The following is a 16,158-nucleotide window of genomic DNA, read 5'->3' on the forward strand; positions in this document are numbered from 1 at the left end:
GGAAGCAATTACAGCCTTGAGTCTTCTTGAGTATGACGCTGCAAGGTTGGCACACCTGTATTTGGGGAGTTTTTCCCATTCTTCTCTGCAGATCCTTTCAATCTTTGTCAGGTTGGATGGGGAGCGTCACTGCACAGCTATTTTCAGGTCTCTCCAGAGATGTTCGATCAGGTTCAGGTCCAGGTCCAGGCTCTGGCTGGGCCACTCAAGGACATTCAGAGACTTGTCCCGAAGCCATTCCTGCGTTGTCTTGGCTGTGTGCTCAGAATCGTCTTGTTGGAAGGTGAAACTTCGCCCCGGTCTGAGGTTAAACGCTGGTCATGACTCAGATCAACACCATCATCCCAAAAACCCTAGACCCACTCCAATTGGCATACCACCCCAACAGATCCACAGATGACGCTATCTCTATTGGACTTCACACTACCCTTTCCCAACTGGAAAAAAGGAACACCTATGTGAGAATTCTATTCATTGACGACAGCTCAGCGTTCAACACCATAGTACCCTCAAAGCTTATCACTAAACACTTCCCTCTGCAACTGGATCCTGGACTTCCTGACGGGCAGCCCCAGGTGGTAAGGGTAGGTAACAACACATCTGACATACTGATCCTCAGTACGGGGGCCCCTCAGGGATGTGTCAATAGTCCCCATCTGTACTCCCTGTTCACCCATGACTGTGTGGCCAAGCATGACTCCAACACCATCATTAAGTTTGAAGATGACACAACAGTGGTAGGCCTGATCACCAACAACAATGAGACAGCCTATAGGGAGGATGTCAGAGACCTGGCAGTCTGGTGCAGGATAACAACCTCTTGCTCAACATGATTAAGACAAAGGAGATGATCGTGGACTATAGGAAAAGGAGGGCTGAGCACGCCCCCATTCTCATCAATGGGGCAGTAGTGGAGCAGGTTGAGAGCTTCAAGACCCATGGTATCCACATCACAAACAAATGAACATGGTCCAAACACACCAAGACAGTCTTGAAGAGGGCATGACAATGCCTATTCCCCTTCAGGAGACTGAAAAGATTTGTCATGGGTCCTCAGATCCTTACAAAGTTCTACAGTTGCACCATCGAGAGCATCCAGACTAGTTGCATCACCGCCTGGTATGGCAACTGCTCGGCCTCTGACCTCGAGGCACTACAGAAGCTAGAGCGTAATGCCCTGTACATCACTGGGACTAAGCTTCCTGCCATCCAGGACCTCTATACCAGGCGTTGTCAGAGGAAGGCCCTAAAAATTCCCAAAGACTCCTCAAGCCATAAGACTGCTGAACAGCTAATCAAATGGCTACCCGGAATATTTGCATTTTTTTTATGCTGCTGCTACTCACTGTTTATTACCTAAGCATAGTCACTTTACCCCTACCTACATGTACATATTACTTTGACTAATCTGTACCACCACACATTGACTTGGTACCGGTATCCCCTGTATATAGCCTTGTTATTGTTATTTTATTATTGGCCGTTTATTTTTGTAACTTTAGTTTATTTAGTAAATATTTTCTTAACTATTTTTTTTCTTCAAACTGCATTGTTGGTTAAGCACTTATAAGTAAGCATTTCACGATAAGGTTTACACCTGTTGTAATTAGCCCATGTGACAAATAAAATTGTATTTGATTTGAGGTTCTGAGCGCTATGGAGCAGGTTTTCATCAAGGATCTCTCTTGACTCCGTTCATCTTTCCTTTGATCCTGACTAGTCTCACAGTCCCTGCCACTGAAAAACATCCCCACAGCATGATGCTGCCACCACCATGCTTCACATTAAGAATGGTGCCAGGTTTCCTCCAGACGTGACGCTTGGCTTTCAGGCCAAAGAGTTGAATCTTGGTTTCATCACACTAGAGAATGTTGTTGAAATGTATGCACTCACTACTGTAAGTTGCTCTGGATAAGAGCGTCTGCTAAATTACTAAAATGTAAATGTTTCTCATGGTCTGAGAGGCCTTTAGGTGCCTTTTGACAAACTCCAAGTGAGCTGTCATGTGCCTTTTATTGTGCTTCCGTCTGGCCACTTTACCATAAAGGCCTGATTGGTGGAGTGCTTTAGAGATGGTTGTCTTTCTTGAAGGTTCTCCCATCTCCACAGAGGAACTCTCGAGCTCTGTCAGAGCGACCATCGGGTTTTTGATCATCTCCCTGACCAAGGCCATTCTCCCCCGATTTCTCAGTTTTGTGGCCAGCTGTAGGAAAAGTGGCCAGCTGTAGGAAGAGTCTTGGTGCTTCAAAACTTATTCCATTTAAGAATGATGGAGGCCACTGTGTTCTTGGGGACCTTCAATGCTGCAGACATTTTTTGGTACCCTTCCCCAGATCTGTGCCTCGACACAATCCTGTCTATGCACAATTCCTTCAACCTCATGGCTTGGATTTTGCTCTGATATGCATTGTCAGCTGTGGGACCTTATATAGACAGATGTGTGCCTTTCCAAATCATGTCCAGTCAATTGAATTTATCACAGGTGGACTCCAATCAGGTTGTCGAAACATCTCAAGGATGATCGATGGAAAAAAGATGCACTTTAACTCAATTTTGAGTCTCATAGCAAAGGGTCTGACTGCTTATGTAAATAAGTTGTTTCTGTTTTTTATTTGTAATACATTTGGAAAAAAATCTATAAACCTGTTTTCGCTTTGTCATTATTGGGTATTGTGTGTAGATTAATGAAGAAAATGTTTGATTTAATCAATTTTAGAATAAGGCTGTAACATTATAAAGGGAAGTGGTCTGAATACTTTCTGAATGCACTGTATACATTTCTACCGGTAATTGTTTGCTTTGTATTGTTTTCTTTGGCAACAGTGGTATAAGCAGGATAAACAGCTTAAACAAATGCAATGGAATAAACGTTGCTGTTATTCTGGCTGCAGACTGTGAAGCCATTGCTAGTTGGTTAGCAGCAAGCAGCAAGCAAGGCATAAGAACGTTGCCACTGTGCATGGCAACGGAAAATAAAGAACGAACGACTAGTTTGTATCCATAAATATCAAACTAATCTCAGCTTGTGTTTCTTTTTTAATAATGATAAAAAATGAGTCATATTTCTGACAGATTGGTAATATGACAATCGTGCCAATGACTGACTAGTGCTCTGTCTTTATTTCCCTGTTCTAGGAACAGTACAAGTTCTGCTATGAAGTTGCTCTGGAGGCCCTTAGCTCATTCTGAGAGAGCAACGCTGCCTCTCGTGTCTGTGGGACACAGTGCTGACACTGCAGAGACACCAACCCATATGAGGCAGTGGATTTGTGTGTGACCACACACACGTGAAACTCTATATGAAAAAAAAAACGCCCTCCACACTGGGGTTATGTGTGCGCTTTTGCAAGACTGGGACCCCTTTCGCTTGTATAAAGAAAAAATGGAATGAAAACCTTTAAACACAGCTTTCCTTCTCTTTCTTCAATGTCCATCTCGGACTGTGATGTGATCTTGTACAGTAATTTCCTTTTTAGATATATGCCTTGAATTGTATTCCCTCAGTGTAAAAATACAAACCAAGAAAATAAACTGACATGGCTTCAGCTGATGGGGATTAGAAAAACACACACACAAAAACAACACAATCAGATTAACAAACAACTGATACCACCGTACAGACGAAGACAAATGCAAGATGCAAAGATTTGAACTCTACCTGGCTTTGCACCTCTTTTCAAAGAATATTAATAACGACTGTATAATATATTTCCCCCCTGTTTTAACAGACACAAAATGGCAGATATTTTTTGTAATTCTTTGGATTTTGTGGTTCCTGCAACTCCTTTACATCCATGTGCACACGTTGATTTTCTCACATGGTTTGCTGCAATGAAAATGAGAGAAGTGCCAGTCAACACTTTAGCATTCTATGCTGGCTCTACACAGTATTCATCAAAACTTATTTTACATTCATGTGTTTTGTCATTTGCACTGTATTTTGCACTGCTTTACCTTCAATCCCATTTTAAAATGGTGTCGTGTAGGGGAGACTAGGGGCAATCGTAACAGGGAGCAATTGTAACACATTCCATTTCTCCAAACAGAAACAAGCTAGAGTGATGAAACACACAGTACATTTAGGTTATGTCCCTGCTTGAAAAGTTACAGCCAGATATCTCACTATATTCAAATGTTTGTTTTTCAGGGATGAAAGTAGTTTTTTCCACCGGTTGTATTTTTATTATACTGCCCTTAGCATTAGTGTCCAATAACTCAAACTATCATAATTTTCATCACTATATGTTGACTATACATTGACATGAATGACATGTCACTATTGTTGTCTCTTACTAGACACATGAGGTTTTGTCATGGCTGCTGGTTTGGGGGCAATTGCCAATTGTAATTCAGTGTCAAAATGACCCTGAGCCAAGCAGCCAAATTATGAAAACAATTGATTTTAACTAAGATTGTATGAATTATACATGAATTATACAAATAACTTTAAATAGCCGTGGTGTCCTGCAGAGTGCCACAGAAATTGTAAACAGATATAATCTGGAAACCATCATATTGTTCAGATATTTTGAGAGGAACCAAATGGCCATGCACAAACATGGGTTTACTGTAATTATTGTTTACATACCAAAAAATATTCATATTTATTGAAAAATCATTACTTACGTCTATGATAATATGATAACTTAAAAAACATTCATGTTTATGAATTAAGTGAATTTATTCTGTAAATTTTTTAGGTGTTACATTTGAACACAGCTACTGTTACAATTGCCCTTGACACAGGGCAAATGTAATGTCCGGACCTTTTGGATTACAATCAATATTGTGATCTGACAGTCATATGTACATACATATAAATGGTATGAAGGATTAGGAGACAGATGTAAGTTTCTTATATAAAAAAAATATTGGCCTAGTTCGAGTGGTCTCTGAGCAAAAGAGTTAGATGATTGGCCTAGTTCGAGTGGTCTCTGAGCAAAAGAGTTAGATGATTGACCTAGTTCGAGTGGTCTCTGAGCAAAAGAGTTAGATGATTGACCTAGTTCGAGTGGTCTCTGAGCAAAAGAGTTAGATGATTGACCTAGATTGAGTGGTCTCTGAGCAAAAGAGTTAGATGATTGACCTAGTTCGAGTGGTCTCTGAGCAAAAGAGTTAAATGATTGGCCTAGTTCGAGAGGTCTCTGAGCAAAAGAGTTAAATGATTGGCCTAGTTCGAGAGGTCTCTGAGCAAAAGAGTTAGATGATTGGCCTAGTTCGAGTGGTCTCTGAGCAAAGGAGTTAGATGATTGGCATAGTTCAAGAGGTCTCTGAGCAAAAGAGTTAAACGCAAACATTTTTACAATTGCCCCAGTCTCCCCTAATTTGGTCGATAGTGCCATACTCACATCTTTAAAAATATACAATTTTAACCAAATTGTGAAGAAACATATCAGCCTAGGGATAGAGTGGCATAACATTGTATTAATGTCCACCTCAAGCTTGTCAAGCACCGTAGCAGCCCCCACCCTACTGCTTCCCAGTCTCAGGATTTGGATAAGAAGACTACTTTGTTTTTCATCCCTGTCCATTCTGCGCTCATATTCTACTTTATAAGAGCAATTTGGCTTATTGTGATGCTGTCCTAATATGGACACCGTAACCTTGTCCTGCCATTACTCTCCGCCCATGCATCTCATGCATACTGTTTGGAGAACTTTGGATTGTCTTCATCCTCACTAGACATGGAAACAGAATCCAGATGAGATTGTGAATCCAACTCTTGACTGAGGGCGGGATTTAATTAGAGTGCTCTAGTCGACAATGCTGCTTTTGAAGGCAGCGTTTGCAGCATTTGCAGAAATCGCATTCAAGGCAAATGCTGCAGATGGCTCAATTGGAAACTACCTTTAAATGTCAAGCTTGCTATAGAGAGTTTCGGATTGAATCCCGGCCTGGGAATTGTGCACGCTAACAGTGTTTTGACTGGGTTTTCTGTCCATTGAACAGTTTTAGTATAGTATTGTACAGGGCTTTGTCAGAAGAATGTTTTGCTGAACATGGACAGTGACTTTCAGTATGAGGTGTAGAAGAAGTATTGTGTCAACACACAGCATAGTTGTATTATTAACATGCAGCCTTTTGGTGACTCGAACAAAAAGAGAAACAGTGTTGGAATTATAATGAAGAGAGGTCAATGCAAGTTGTTTGTTTTGCTTTTCATATTTCCACTGTCTATTATATTTCGTTTTCCTAATTTTTCTCTTGAATTTGTTAAAAAAAAAATGTTGTCTAGCAAAGTGATATTTAGATCTGGTGATGAAATTGCCATGGATGTTTTGTTGTTTAAAAATGTGGTTACATCAAATAAAGGGACCAAAATGTTGATCAAATTATTTTAATATTATTTTTTCAACACATTTTATCAACCAATTTACAACTATTGATATTATCTATAGTAAATGTCAAGCCTACATTACAGTAGGATTGTGAAGGTGAAAGGTCAATCTCAGGAAAGGTCAAACAAAATACTGATGAATCAAGATCCGAACCTCCTCCCATTTTAACTATTTATTCCCAGACAGCACATTCATATATATGAATACATTTGCATATGCATCAATGACAGAGATGCACTTTGGCATTATCCTTATCAATCACAGCTAACTGAGTCCTAAGAGAGCCTCTCTGCTTGTCATTTTAGCTCCCATCATATATATGTGTGTTACACAGTAAGACATACACGGACAAATGCAAATTAACTAATTAATTCTAGTCTCATCCATTGAACGTTATAAATGTTGCGTACGCACAAAATATGCCACAACATGCATGCACCAGTTTTCAGTAAATGTTCACATTTAAAAAATGAATGTGCTTATCCTCCCGCAAACTTTAGACCACGGGTGCGCACAGTTTCTAGTGGTTGAAGTCTTGCATTGCAAGAAAGTAAAAGTAGTCTAGAAGTAGCCTTGTGCAAATGGGGAATATATGATGACACTCTTATTTATAACAAAAGAACAGGTAGGCCTAGCTAAATATCAAGATATAACAATATGCAATAATTTGCCTTCAGTGAGAAGAGCAAAAATCAATGTATATTTTATTCTATAATAATTAGAAATAGGCATATATTTCCCTATAAGTTTTTTTTATTTACATGATCATTCCTCAGCTTTTCTGACTGTGATGGTTTCATAGGCTACTCGCGAAATAGCCTATAGTCCTACAGCATTTAGGATAGGCTACCATTCATCCTCTCTCTCATTTAATTGGACTCTACAAGGTGTTGAAAGCACTCCACAGGGATGCTGCCCCATGTTGATCCCAATGCTTCCCACAGTTGTGTCAAGTTGGCTGGACGTCCTTTGGTTGGTTGACCATTCTTGATACAGTGCCTTGCAAAAGTATTCACCCCCCTTGCCGTTTTTCCTATTTTGTTGCATTACAACCTGCAATGTAAATAGATTTGTATTTGGATTTCATGCAATGGACATACACAAATAGTCCAAATTGGTGAAGAGAAATGAAAAAAGTAACTTGTTTAAAAAAATTCTAAAAAATATAAAACGGAAAAGTGGTGCGTATTAATCAGAGAGGCAACAAAGAGACCAAAGATAACCATGAAGAAGCTGCAAAGCTCCACAGCAGAGATTGGAGTATCTGTCCACAGGACCACTTTAAGCCGTACACTCCACAGAGCTGGGCTTTACAGAAGAGTGGCCAGAAAGAAATTAGCAAACCTTTTTGGTGTTCGCCTTTTTGGAGACTCCCAAAACATATGGAAGAAGGTACCTTGGTCAGATGAGACTAAAATTGTGCTTTTTGACCATCAAGGAAAAAGCTATGTCTGGCGCAAACTCAACACCTCTTATCACCCCGAGAACACCATGGCGGCAGCATCATGTTGTGGGGATGTTTTTCATCGGCAGGGATTGGGAAACTGGTCAGAATTGAAGGAATGATGGATGGCGCTAAATACAGGGAAATTCTTGAGGGAAACCTGTTTCAGTCTTCCAAAGATTTGAGACTGGGACGGAGGTTCACCTTCCAGCAGGACAATGACCCTAAGCATACTGCTAAAGCAACACGAGTGGTTTAATGGGAAACATTTAAATGTCTTGGAATGGCCTAGTCAAAGCCCAGACCTCAATCCAATTGAGAATCTGTGGTATGACTTAAAGATTGCGGTACACAAGCGGAACCCATCCAACTTGAAGGAGCTGGAGCAGTTTTGCCTTGAAGAATGGCCATAAATCCCAGTGACTGGATGTGCCAAGCTTATAGAGACATTCCCCAAGAGATTTGCAGCTGTAATTGCTGCAAAAGGTGGCTCTACAAAGTATTGACCTGGGGGGAGGGGGAGAGTGAATAGTAATGCACGCTCAACTTTTCCGTTTTTTTTTCTTATTTCTTGTTTGTTTCACAATAAAAAATATTTTGCATCTTCAAAGTGGTAGGCATGTTGTGTAAATGAAATGATACATACCCCCCAAAAATCAATTTTAATTACAGGTTGTAAGGCAACAAAATAGGAAAAATGCCAAGGCGGGTGAATACTTTCACAAGCAACTGTACACACAGAAAACTGTTGAGCGTGAAAAACCCAGCAGCGTTGCAGTTCTTGACACAAACCGATGCGCCTGGCACCTACTACCATACCTCGTCTAAAGGCACTTAAATCTTTCACCCTCTGAATGGCACACATACACAATCCATGTCTAAATTGTCTCAAGACTTAAAAATCTTTCTTTAACCTGTCTCCTCCTCTTCATCTACACTGATTACATTAATAAGGGATCATAGCATTCATCTGGATTAACCTGATCAGTCTATGTCATGGAAAGAGTAGGTGTTTTAATGTTTTATATACTCAGTGTATATCATAACCATTGCAGAATATATTCCTCACCATTTCTGGCCATGGAGAGTGGAGATTCTCGAAGTAGCCATACAACAAATTACCATGCACACCTCTCATTTATTTGGGCCTATTATATAGGCTATTGTAATTTCAAGATTTTGCTCTATGCAGATGACAGGGTGTGTGGTTTATAACATACAGTAGAACAGACAGTTCATGTTTTGCATTGAAGTGTGTAGGCAACCACTATAAATAGGGCTACTGTAGTTTATTTTTTCCAATTGGACAATATTTCAGTATTCAGTGCAGCATATTTAGGTTTTCGATAACGTAAATGGTAAATATTATTGCATTCGAACAATCTGTTTACAGGTCCACACCTTTTTTTCCAGATACAGCAAATGTCATTGCAAAATAACATTTTCAGGCAGAGTTATAATGCTCGTTCACACGCAAACTGTTTTACGACAGGTCTGATTTATAACGGGCGTGCGCCAAGTTTACAAATCTCAATATTTTGGTGTGTGTGAAGTCTTTCCAGAAATGGCACATGCAGATATTTATTGTTACATTTACGCAATGGTTATAAATGAGGACCCTGATGTGGCTACATTTGACGATTGGGATGCAAGGGCTTATCCTGTTAGGGCTAGGGGGCAGTATTTGCACGGCCGGATAAAAAAATGTACCCGATTTAATCTGGTTACTACTCCTGCCCAGTAACTAGAATATGCATATAATTGTTTGATTTGGATAGAAAACACCCTAAAGTTTCTAAAACTGTTTGAATGGTGTCTGTGAGTATAACAGAACTCATATGGCAGTCAAAACCCTGAGACAAATCCTGACAGGAAACTGAAATCTGATGTGTGGATATCACTTCAAACATTTGCCATTGAAACACACAGGGGCTTGCAATTCATTTAGCACTTCCTATGGCTTCCACTAGATGTCCCCAGTCTTTACAAAGTGGTTTGAGCCTCCAACCATCAAAATTGACTGAAAGAGAGGATGTTTACCTTGGTCACAGGGGATGGGCCATTACCATTGTGACGTCGGCGCCCATGGGTACTCTCCCTTTTCGAAACGTTTTGAAAGACAATGCAACCGTCCCAATGGAATATTATTGAAGCCCTGGTTGAAAAAGCCCCTAAAGATTTATGTTATACAACGTTTGACATGTTTGAACGAACTTAAATATATTTCTTTTGCTCATTCCTGACGACAAGTCAGACGCACACGGTACATTTTTACTAGCCTTCGGAGCGCGCTAACACTATTGGGACATAAATTATTAACTTTTTTGAACAAAACTACATTTGTTATGGACCTGGGAATTCCTAGAAGTGCCTTCTGATAAAGATAATCTAAGGTAAGGGATTATTTACAATAGTATTTTTGATGGTTGATCGTTCCAAGATGGCTCCAACATAGACTTCTTTTCTGGGCATACCACGTCGTTTATTGCAAAGTGTGATTTCCCAGTAAAGTTATTTTAAAATCTGGCAAAGAGATGGCATTCAAGACATGTTAATCTATAAGTCTTTGAATGACAATATTACATTTTAACAATGTTTTCGAATAGTAATTTTGTAAATTGTAGCGCTGTTCATCGGAAGCATTTGAGGGAAAAGATTTTCTGAACGTCATGCGCCGATGTAAAATGCTGTTTTTATACATAAATATGAACTTTATCGAACAAAAAATGCATGTGTTGTGTAACATGATGTCCTAGGAGTGTCATCTGATGAAGGTTGTCAAAGGTTAGTGCTGCATTTAGCTGTGTTTTGGGTATTTGTGATGCATGCTAGTTGCTTTGAAAATGGCTGTGTGATTATTTCTGGCTGGGTACTCTGCTGACATAATCTAATGTTTTGCTTTTGCTGTAAAGCCTTTTTGAAATCGGACAACGTGGTTCGATTCAGGAGAGGTGTATCTATAAAACGGTGTAAAGTAGTCATATGTTTGCGAAATTGAAGTTATAGCATTTATGAGGTTTTGCATTTAGCGCGACGCGATTCCACTGGCTGTTGATTAGGGTGGGACGCAACCTTGCCCAGACAGGTTATCTGGCATTTTTTTGTATGTATAAAACTGCCATTGGGTGATTTTTATCCATTTACCCCCCCTTCAACAAGCCTCAAATAATGTCAAAGCTCATCCATTTAATTTCACATGTATTCTTGTCTTTGGAAATGACTTTGTAATTACTCCGAAAATTGGCCCATTTCATTTGCTTGCACTGAAATGTCATTCTTTAGGGGGCATCGAATATATCTTCCGCTTTAACACATAAAACAAGGGTATTAGTTGCCTGGGTGAGAGTAATGCATCTTCATTGCTAGGGATGGTGCTGGTAACTCATGTGTGGTCATAACACCAGCAACTGAAGAAGAACGGCTCAATTCAATCTGTAAAGCTGAAGCGTTACAGATTACGCAATATAAATGTAAAGGTAATTTCCGAATGAGCCAACATAAGCAACATTTGCCGTGAATGCAGCCTCCACTAAAGCGGGAACATTACCTTTATCACAGTTTTGGAGGTGTTGGAGGTGTAACTGCAATATGAGCTGACAAATATGTGCCCGACCGGCTCAATTCGGTCTTATATAGCAAAATTTGAAATTGTGTTTTTTACATTGCATACAATTAGAGACACAGAGCTTCACTACAGTTGTTTTTGTATTTATTTTTTATTTTACCTTTATTTAACTAGGCAAGTCAGTTAAGAACAAATTATTTTTTTCAATGACAGCCTAGGAACAGTGGGTTAACATCTCTGGGCTAGGACGAAATCGTCCCACCTACGCAACAGCCAGTGTAATCCCGTGGCGCGATATTCAAATACCTTAGAAATGCTATTACTTCAATTTCTCAAACATATGACTATTTTACACCATTTTAAAGACAAGACTCTCGTTAATCTAACCACACTGTCCGATTTCAAAAAGGCTTTACAACGAAAGCAAAACATTAGATTATGTCAGCAGAATACCCAGCCAGAAATAATCAGACACCCATTTTTCAAGCTAGCATATAATGTCACATAAACCCAAACCACAGCTAAATGCAGCACTAACCTTTAATGATCTTCATCAGATGACAATCCTAGGACATTATGTTATACAATACATGCATGTTTTGTTCAATCAAGTTCATATTTATATCAAAAACCAGCTTTTTACATTAGCATGTGACGTTCAGAACTAGCATACCCCCCGCAAACCTCCGGTGAATTTACTAAATTACTCACGATAATCGTTCACAAAAAAACATAACAATTATTTTAAGAATTATTCATACAGAACTCCTTTATGCACTCGCTATGTCCGATTTTAAAATAGCTTTTCAGTGAAAGCACATTTTGCAATATTCTGAGTAGATAGCCCGGCATCACAGGGCTAGCTATTTAGACACCCACCAAGTTTAGCCCTCACCAAAGTCAGATTTACTATAAGAAAAATGTTATTACCTTTGCTGTTCTTCGTCAGAATGCACTCCCAGGACTTCTACTTCAATAACAAATGTTGGTTTGGTTCAAAATAATCCATAGTTATATCCAAATAGCGGCGTTTTGTTCGTGTGTTCAAGACACTATCCGAAAGGGTAAAGAAGGGTGACGCGCCCAACCCGTTTCGTGACAAAAAAATTCTAAATATTCCATTACCGTACTTCGAAGCATGTCAATGGCTGTTTAAAATCCATTTTTATGCCATTTTTCTCGTAAAAAAGCGATAATATTCCGACCGGGAAACCGTGTTTTAGTTTAAAGAGAGAGAAAATAAAAACATGAGCTTGCCTCGTGCACGCGCCTCAGTCTCATTGTCCTCTGATAGACCACTTACCAAAGGCGCTAATGTTTTTCAGCCAGGGGCTGCCTCGACATCATTCAGCTTTTTCCCGGGTTCTGAGAGCCTATAGGAGCCGTAGGAAGTGTCATGTTACAGCAAAGATCCTACATTTTCAATAAAGAGAGTCAAGAAGCCCAAGGAATTGTCAGAGAGGGCACTTCCTGTACAGAATCTTCTCAGGTTTTTGCCTGCCATATGAGTTCTGTTATACTCACAGACACCATTCAAACAGTTTTAGAAACTTTAGGGTGTTTTCTATCCAAAGCCAATAATTATATGCATATTCTAGTTTCTGGGCAGTAGTAATAACCAGATTAAATCGGTGACGTTTTTTATCCGGCCGTGTAAATACTGCCCCCTAGCCTTAACAGGTTAACTGCCTTGTTCAGGGGCAGAACGACAGATTTTTACCTTGTCAGCTCAGGGATTCAATCTTGCAACCTTTTGGTTACTAGTCCAACGCTCTAACCACTCCGTTCCTTTGACGGTCCTCATGAGAGCCAGTTTTATCATAGCGCTTGATGGTTTTTCCAACTGCACTTGAAGAAACTTTAAAAGTTGTTGAAATTTTCCGTATTGAGTGATCTTCATGTCTTAAAGTAATGATGGTCTGTCATTTATTTTTGCTTATTTTAGCTGTCCTTGCCATAATATGGACTTGGTCTTTTACCAAATAGGGCTATCTTCTGTATACCACCCCTTACTTTGTCACAACACAACTGATCGGCTGAAACTCATTCAGAAGGAAAGAAATTCCAAATTAACTTTTAAGAAGGCACACCTGTTAATTGAAATGCATTCCAGGTGAAGCTGGTTGAGAGAATGCCAAGAGTGTGCAAAGCTGTCATCAAGGGTGGCTACTTTGAACAATCTCAAATATAAAATATATTTTGATTTGTTTAACACTTTTTTGGTTACTACATGATTCCATAAGTGTTATTTCATAGATTTGATGTCTTCACTATTATTCTACAATGTAGAAAATAGTAAAAAATAAAGAAAAACCCTTGAATGAATAGGTGTTCTAAAACTTTTGACCGGTAGTGTACACTCATTCAGCATCATTCACACCCTCTTAAGCTTTAGACCCACCCATCTATTTAAGGATTCACGTGAGGCCATGAACTAAACAATCAAAGATTTGAAGACTAAAGGCTGGTTAATACCACGGGTGTGTCGTACATTCAATCTGGAGTGGCAGAGTTCTGGGCATTCAGAAACTCAGAGCGTTGTCAGATTGTCTGTTCATAAATTCAGAGCGTTTCGCTCTCAGAGCATTCAGAGCATACAGTTGATCTGAGCAATCTGACATCACAACAGCAGTTAAGCACCCAAGCTAACTGGATAACTTGCTAGCTACTTCCAGACCGAAATGAGAGAACAGCTCTCTCTGATCATTTTACTCCCCCTAGCAGAGCTCGTTAGGCTGTTTTTATGTTATCCAGAGCGTTGGTCACTGTAACTGTGCTGCTGGTAACAATTTAATTACGCTTTTTTGCCAATGTTTACTGACACCAGCCATATTCAATGGGTGTTGTGGGTTCGAAAATTCATTGCTCTGAAATTGGAGTAGATAGCCAGAGCGATTTTACCAGCTATGTCTATCGACAGTTGTCGCAGTGACATCATGAACATTCTATTGAAATGGTTACTTGTATCTAGCTAGCTAGCTAAACAATGAACCATAATCCCAACTCATAACGTTACTACTCTGCATGAATCTGCAGGTAACTAACCAACCAGGTTCAATGTTAGCTAGCTAGCTAACATTTGGCTATAACTAGCAATGCAAATGGCTCTGAGATACGTATGATATTACTACACGTAATGTTAGCTAGCGAGCCAGCCAGCTAATGGTACGCTTAAACTTGAAATGAAAATTACTTTCTGATAAAATAGAAATGTGTAATATCTGAAAATGTTGCTAGCTAGACTATCTTACCCGTATACATGGATAGATGCTTCTCCCTCTCTGTCACTGATGCCATGGTTCCCCTTAGCTTGAAGATGTAATCCGGAGACGAGTGTTTTATACAACAGCCTTCTGTGTGTTTTCTTTTCTCAATTTTCAATCAAACGCCAGACTTTTCTTAATCTCCTTAGCTATCATACTCTAATTCCACTGATTTCAAAACTTGATCGTCCAGAAATTGGAGAGCAACACTTTTGCAGTTATATTATGTGATATCTCTATAAAATCCGCTTTAGAAGGGATTACCTATACATATTAACCACCTCATGGTATAGACAGAAGCGTGCTACATAGCAGACCAATCCAAACTCATCTCTCGGCATGTCCAGTCCAACCATTATCTCAGCCAATCTGTCTTTTCCGTGGCTAAACCAACTAGGTTTGTAATTGAACAATTGTATTCATATTTACAGATGGCATACAAGTGTGTTATTAAGGCACCTGAAAGTTCACATGTTCCAAAAGGCATTTCTGCCCAAAAAACGCATTAAGTTTACGTTCAAATGGCTCTCCTGTGAAGTAGAGACACACCTATTTTCCTGAAACGAGTCACATATGTGAGTGGCTGATCTGGTGTGATAAACCATTCCTTTCCTTATTATCCCTACCGTGTTAGAAGTTCTAAATGGCGATAGAAAGTGTAGGCTAATACATGTTTTTATGTTCAGTTGGATGAAGGGATTTATAGCCTATCAGTATAATTGAGATGTAGAGAATAGAATATCACGCAGTGTTTGAACTTCTAATGGGGCTGCATTAACTTCTGCATGGGATTTGTCGGGTTATAAAGTTGGGAGGTTTCGTTGCCTCCAATGGCAGTGTCCGAGATAAGCTAACACAAGTAGGCGCTTGTGTATTTGACAGCTAGCCCAGATCTGAAAGAATCTATCCCTAAGGCCTACATTCAATTAGTTTCAGCACTAACCTGCAATAGCCGACAACTTCATTGTTTTTGTTTAGGCTATGTCGGAGGTGTAACAATTTTGGAGCTGTCAAATCGGTGAGTGACTGTTCTTGTCGTCATTGTCTCGCATTAGAAGTTCAGAACCAGAAAGTGTAGGCTGTATAAAAATAATGACATTCACATTGAAAAACGCCAGGCTACAGTAAGGATTTAGTATCAGCCTAATTGAGGTGTAGATTACATCACACCTTCCAGTGTCCGAATTTGTAACATGGGTGTATTGGATGTCTACTAATGTGAATCAGTGCATCCAATGGCAATGTCCATGATAGGTATAACTCCGGGAGCAGCTTGTGGATTTGACAGCTCCAACACAGTTACACCGACATCACCTCAACAAAAGCAATGATATACTATGCAGTTGTCGGTTATCACGGATTAGCGATGAATTGATTGAATCTAGGTCTAATTTACCTAGCAATCGAAAAAGTAGCTGACACAGGCTAATTGAGTGACTGTCAGTGACTGACATAAAAATATGAAATCTGCTAATGCACTACCAAATTTAGAAGTTGCACCTTGTGTATTCAATTATTGTAACTCTCAACAGTAAGTTGAGAGCCCTT

The 16,158-nt window shown here is 39.6% G+C and overlaps 1 protein-coding gene across 4 annotated transcripts in view; it reads left to right on the forward strand.

Annotated features, from left to right (window-relative positions):
• LOC106582631 (receptor-type tyrosine-protein phosphatase T) overlaps positions 1-6,335 on the forward strand; it is a 593,162-nt gene extending 586,827 nt beyond the window's left edge. For all 4 annotated transcript variants that reach the window (XM_082967335.1, XM_045705246.2, XM_082967334.1 and 1 more), the window contains one exon: positions 3,136-6,335. In XM_082967335.1, coding sequence (XP_082823461.1) covers positions 3,136-3,189 — 54 coding nt within the window. In that variant the 3' untranslated portion in view covers positions 3,190-6,335. The remainder of the gene's footprint in view (positions 1-3,135) is intronic.
• Positions 6,336-16,158: the final 9,823 nt, after the last annotated feature.

The sequence above is a fragment of the Salmo salar genome, chromosome 22 (genome assembly GCF_965601325.2).
Source record: "Salmo salar chromosome 22, fSalSal1, whole genome shotgun sequence".
In the NCBI taxonomy this organism is placed as follows: Eukaryota; Metazoa; Chordata; class Actinopteri; order Salmoniformes; family Salmonidae; genus Salmo; species Salmo salar.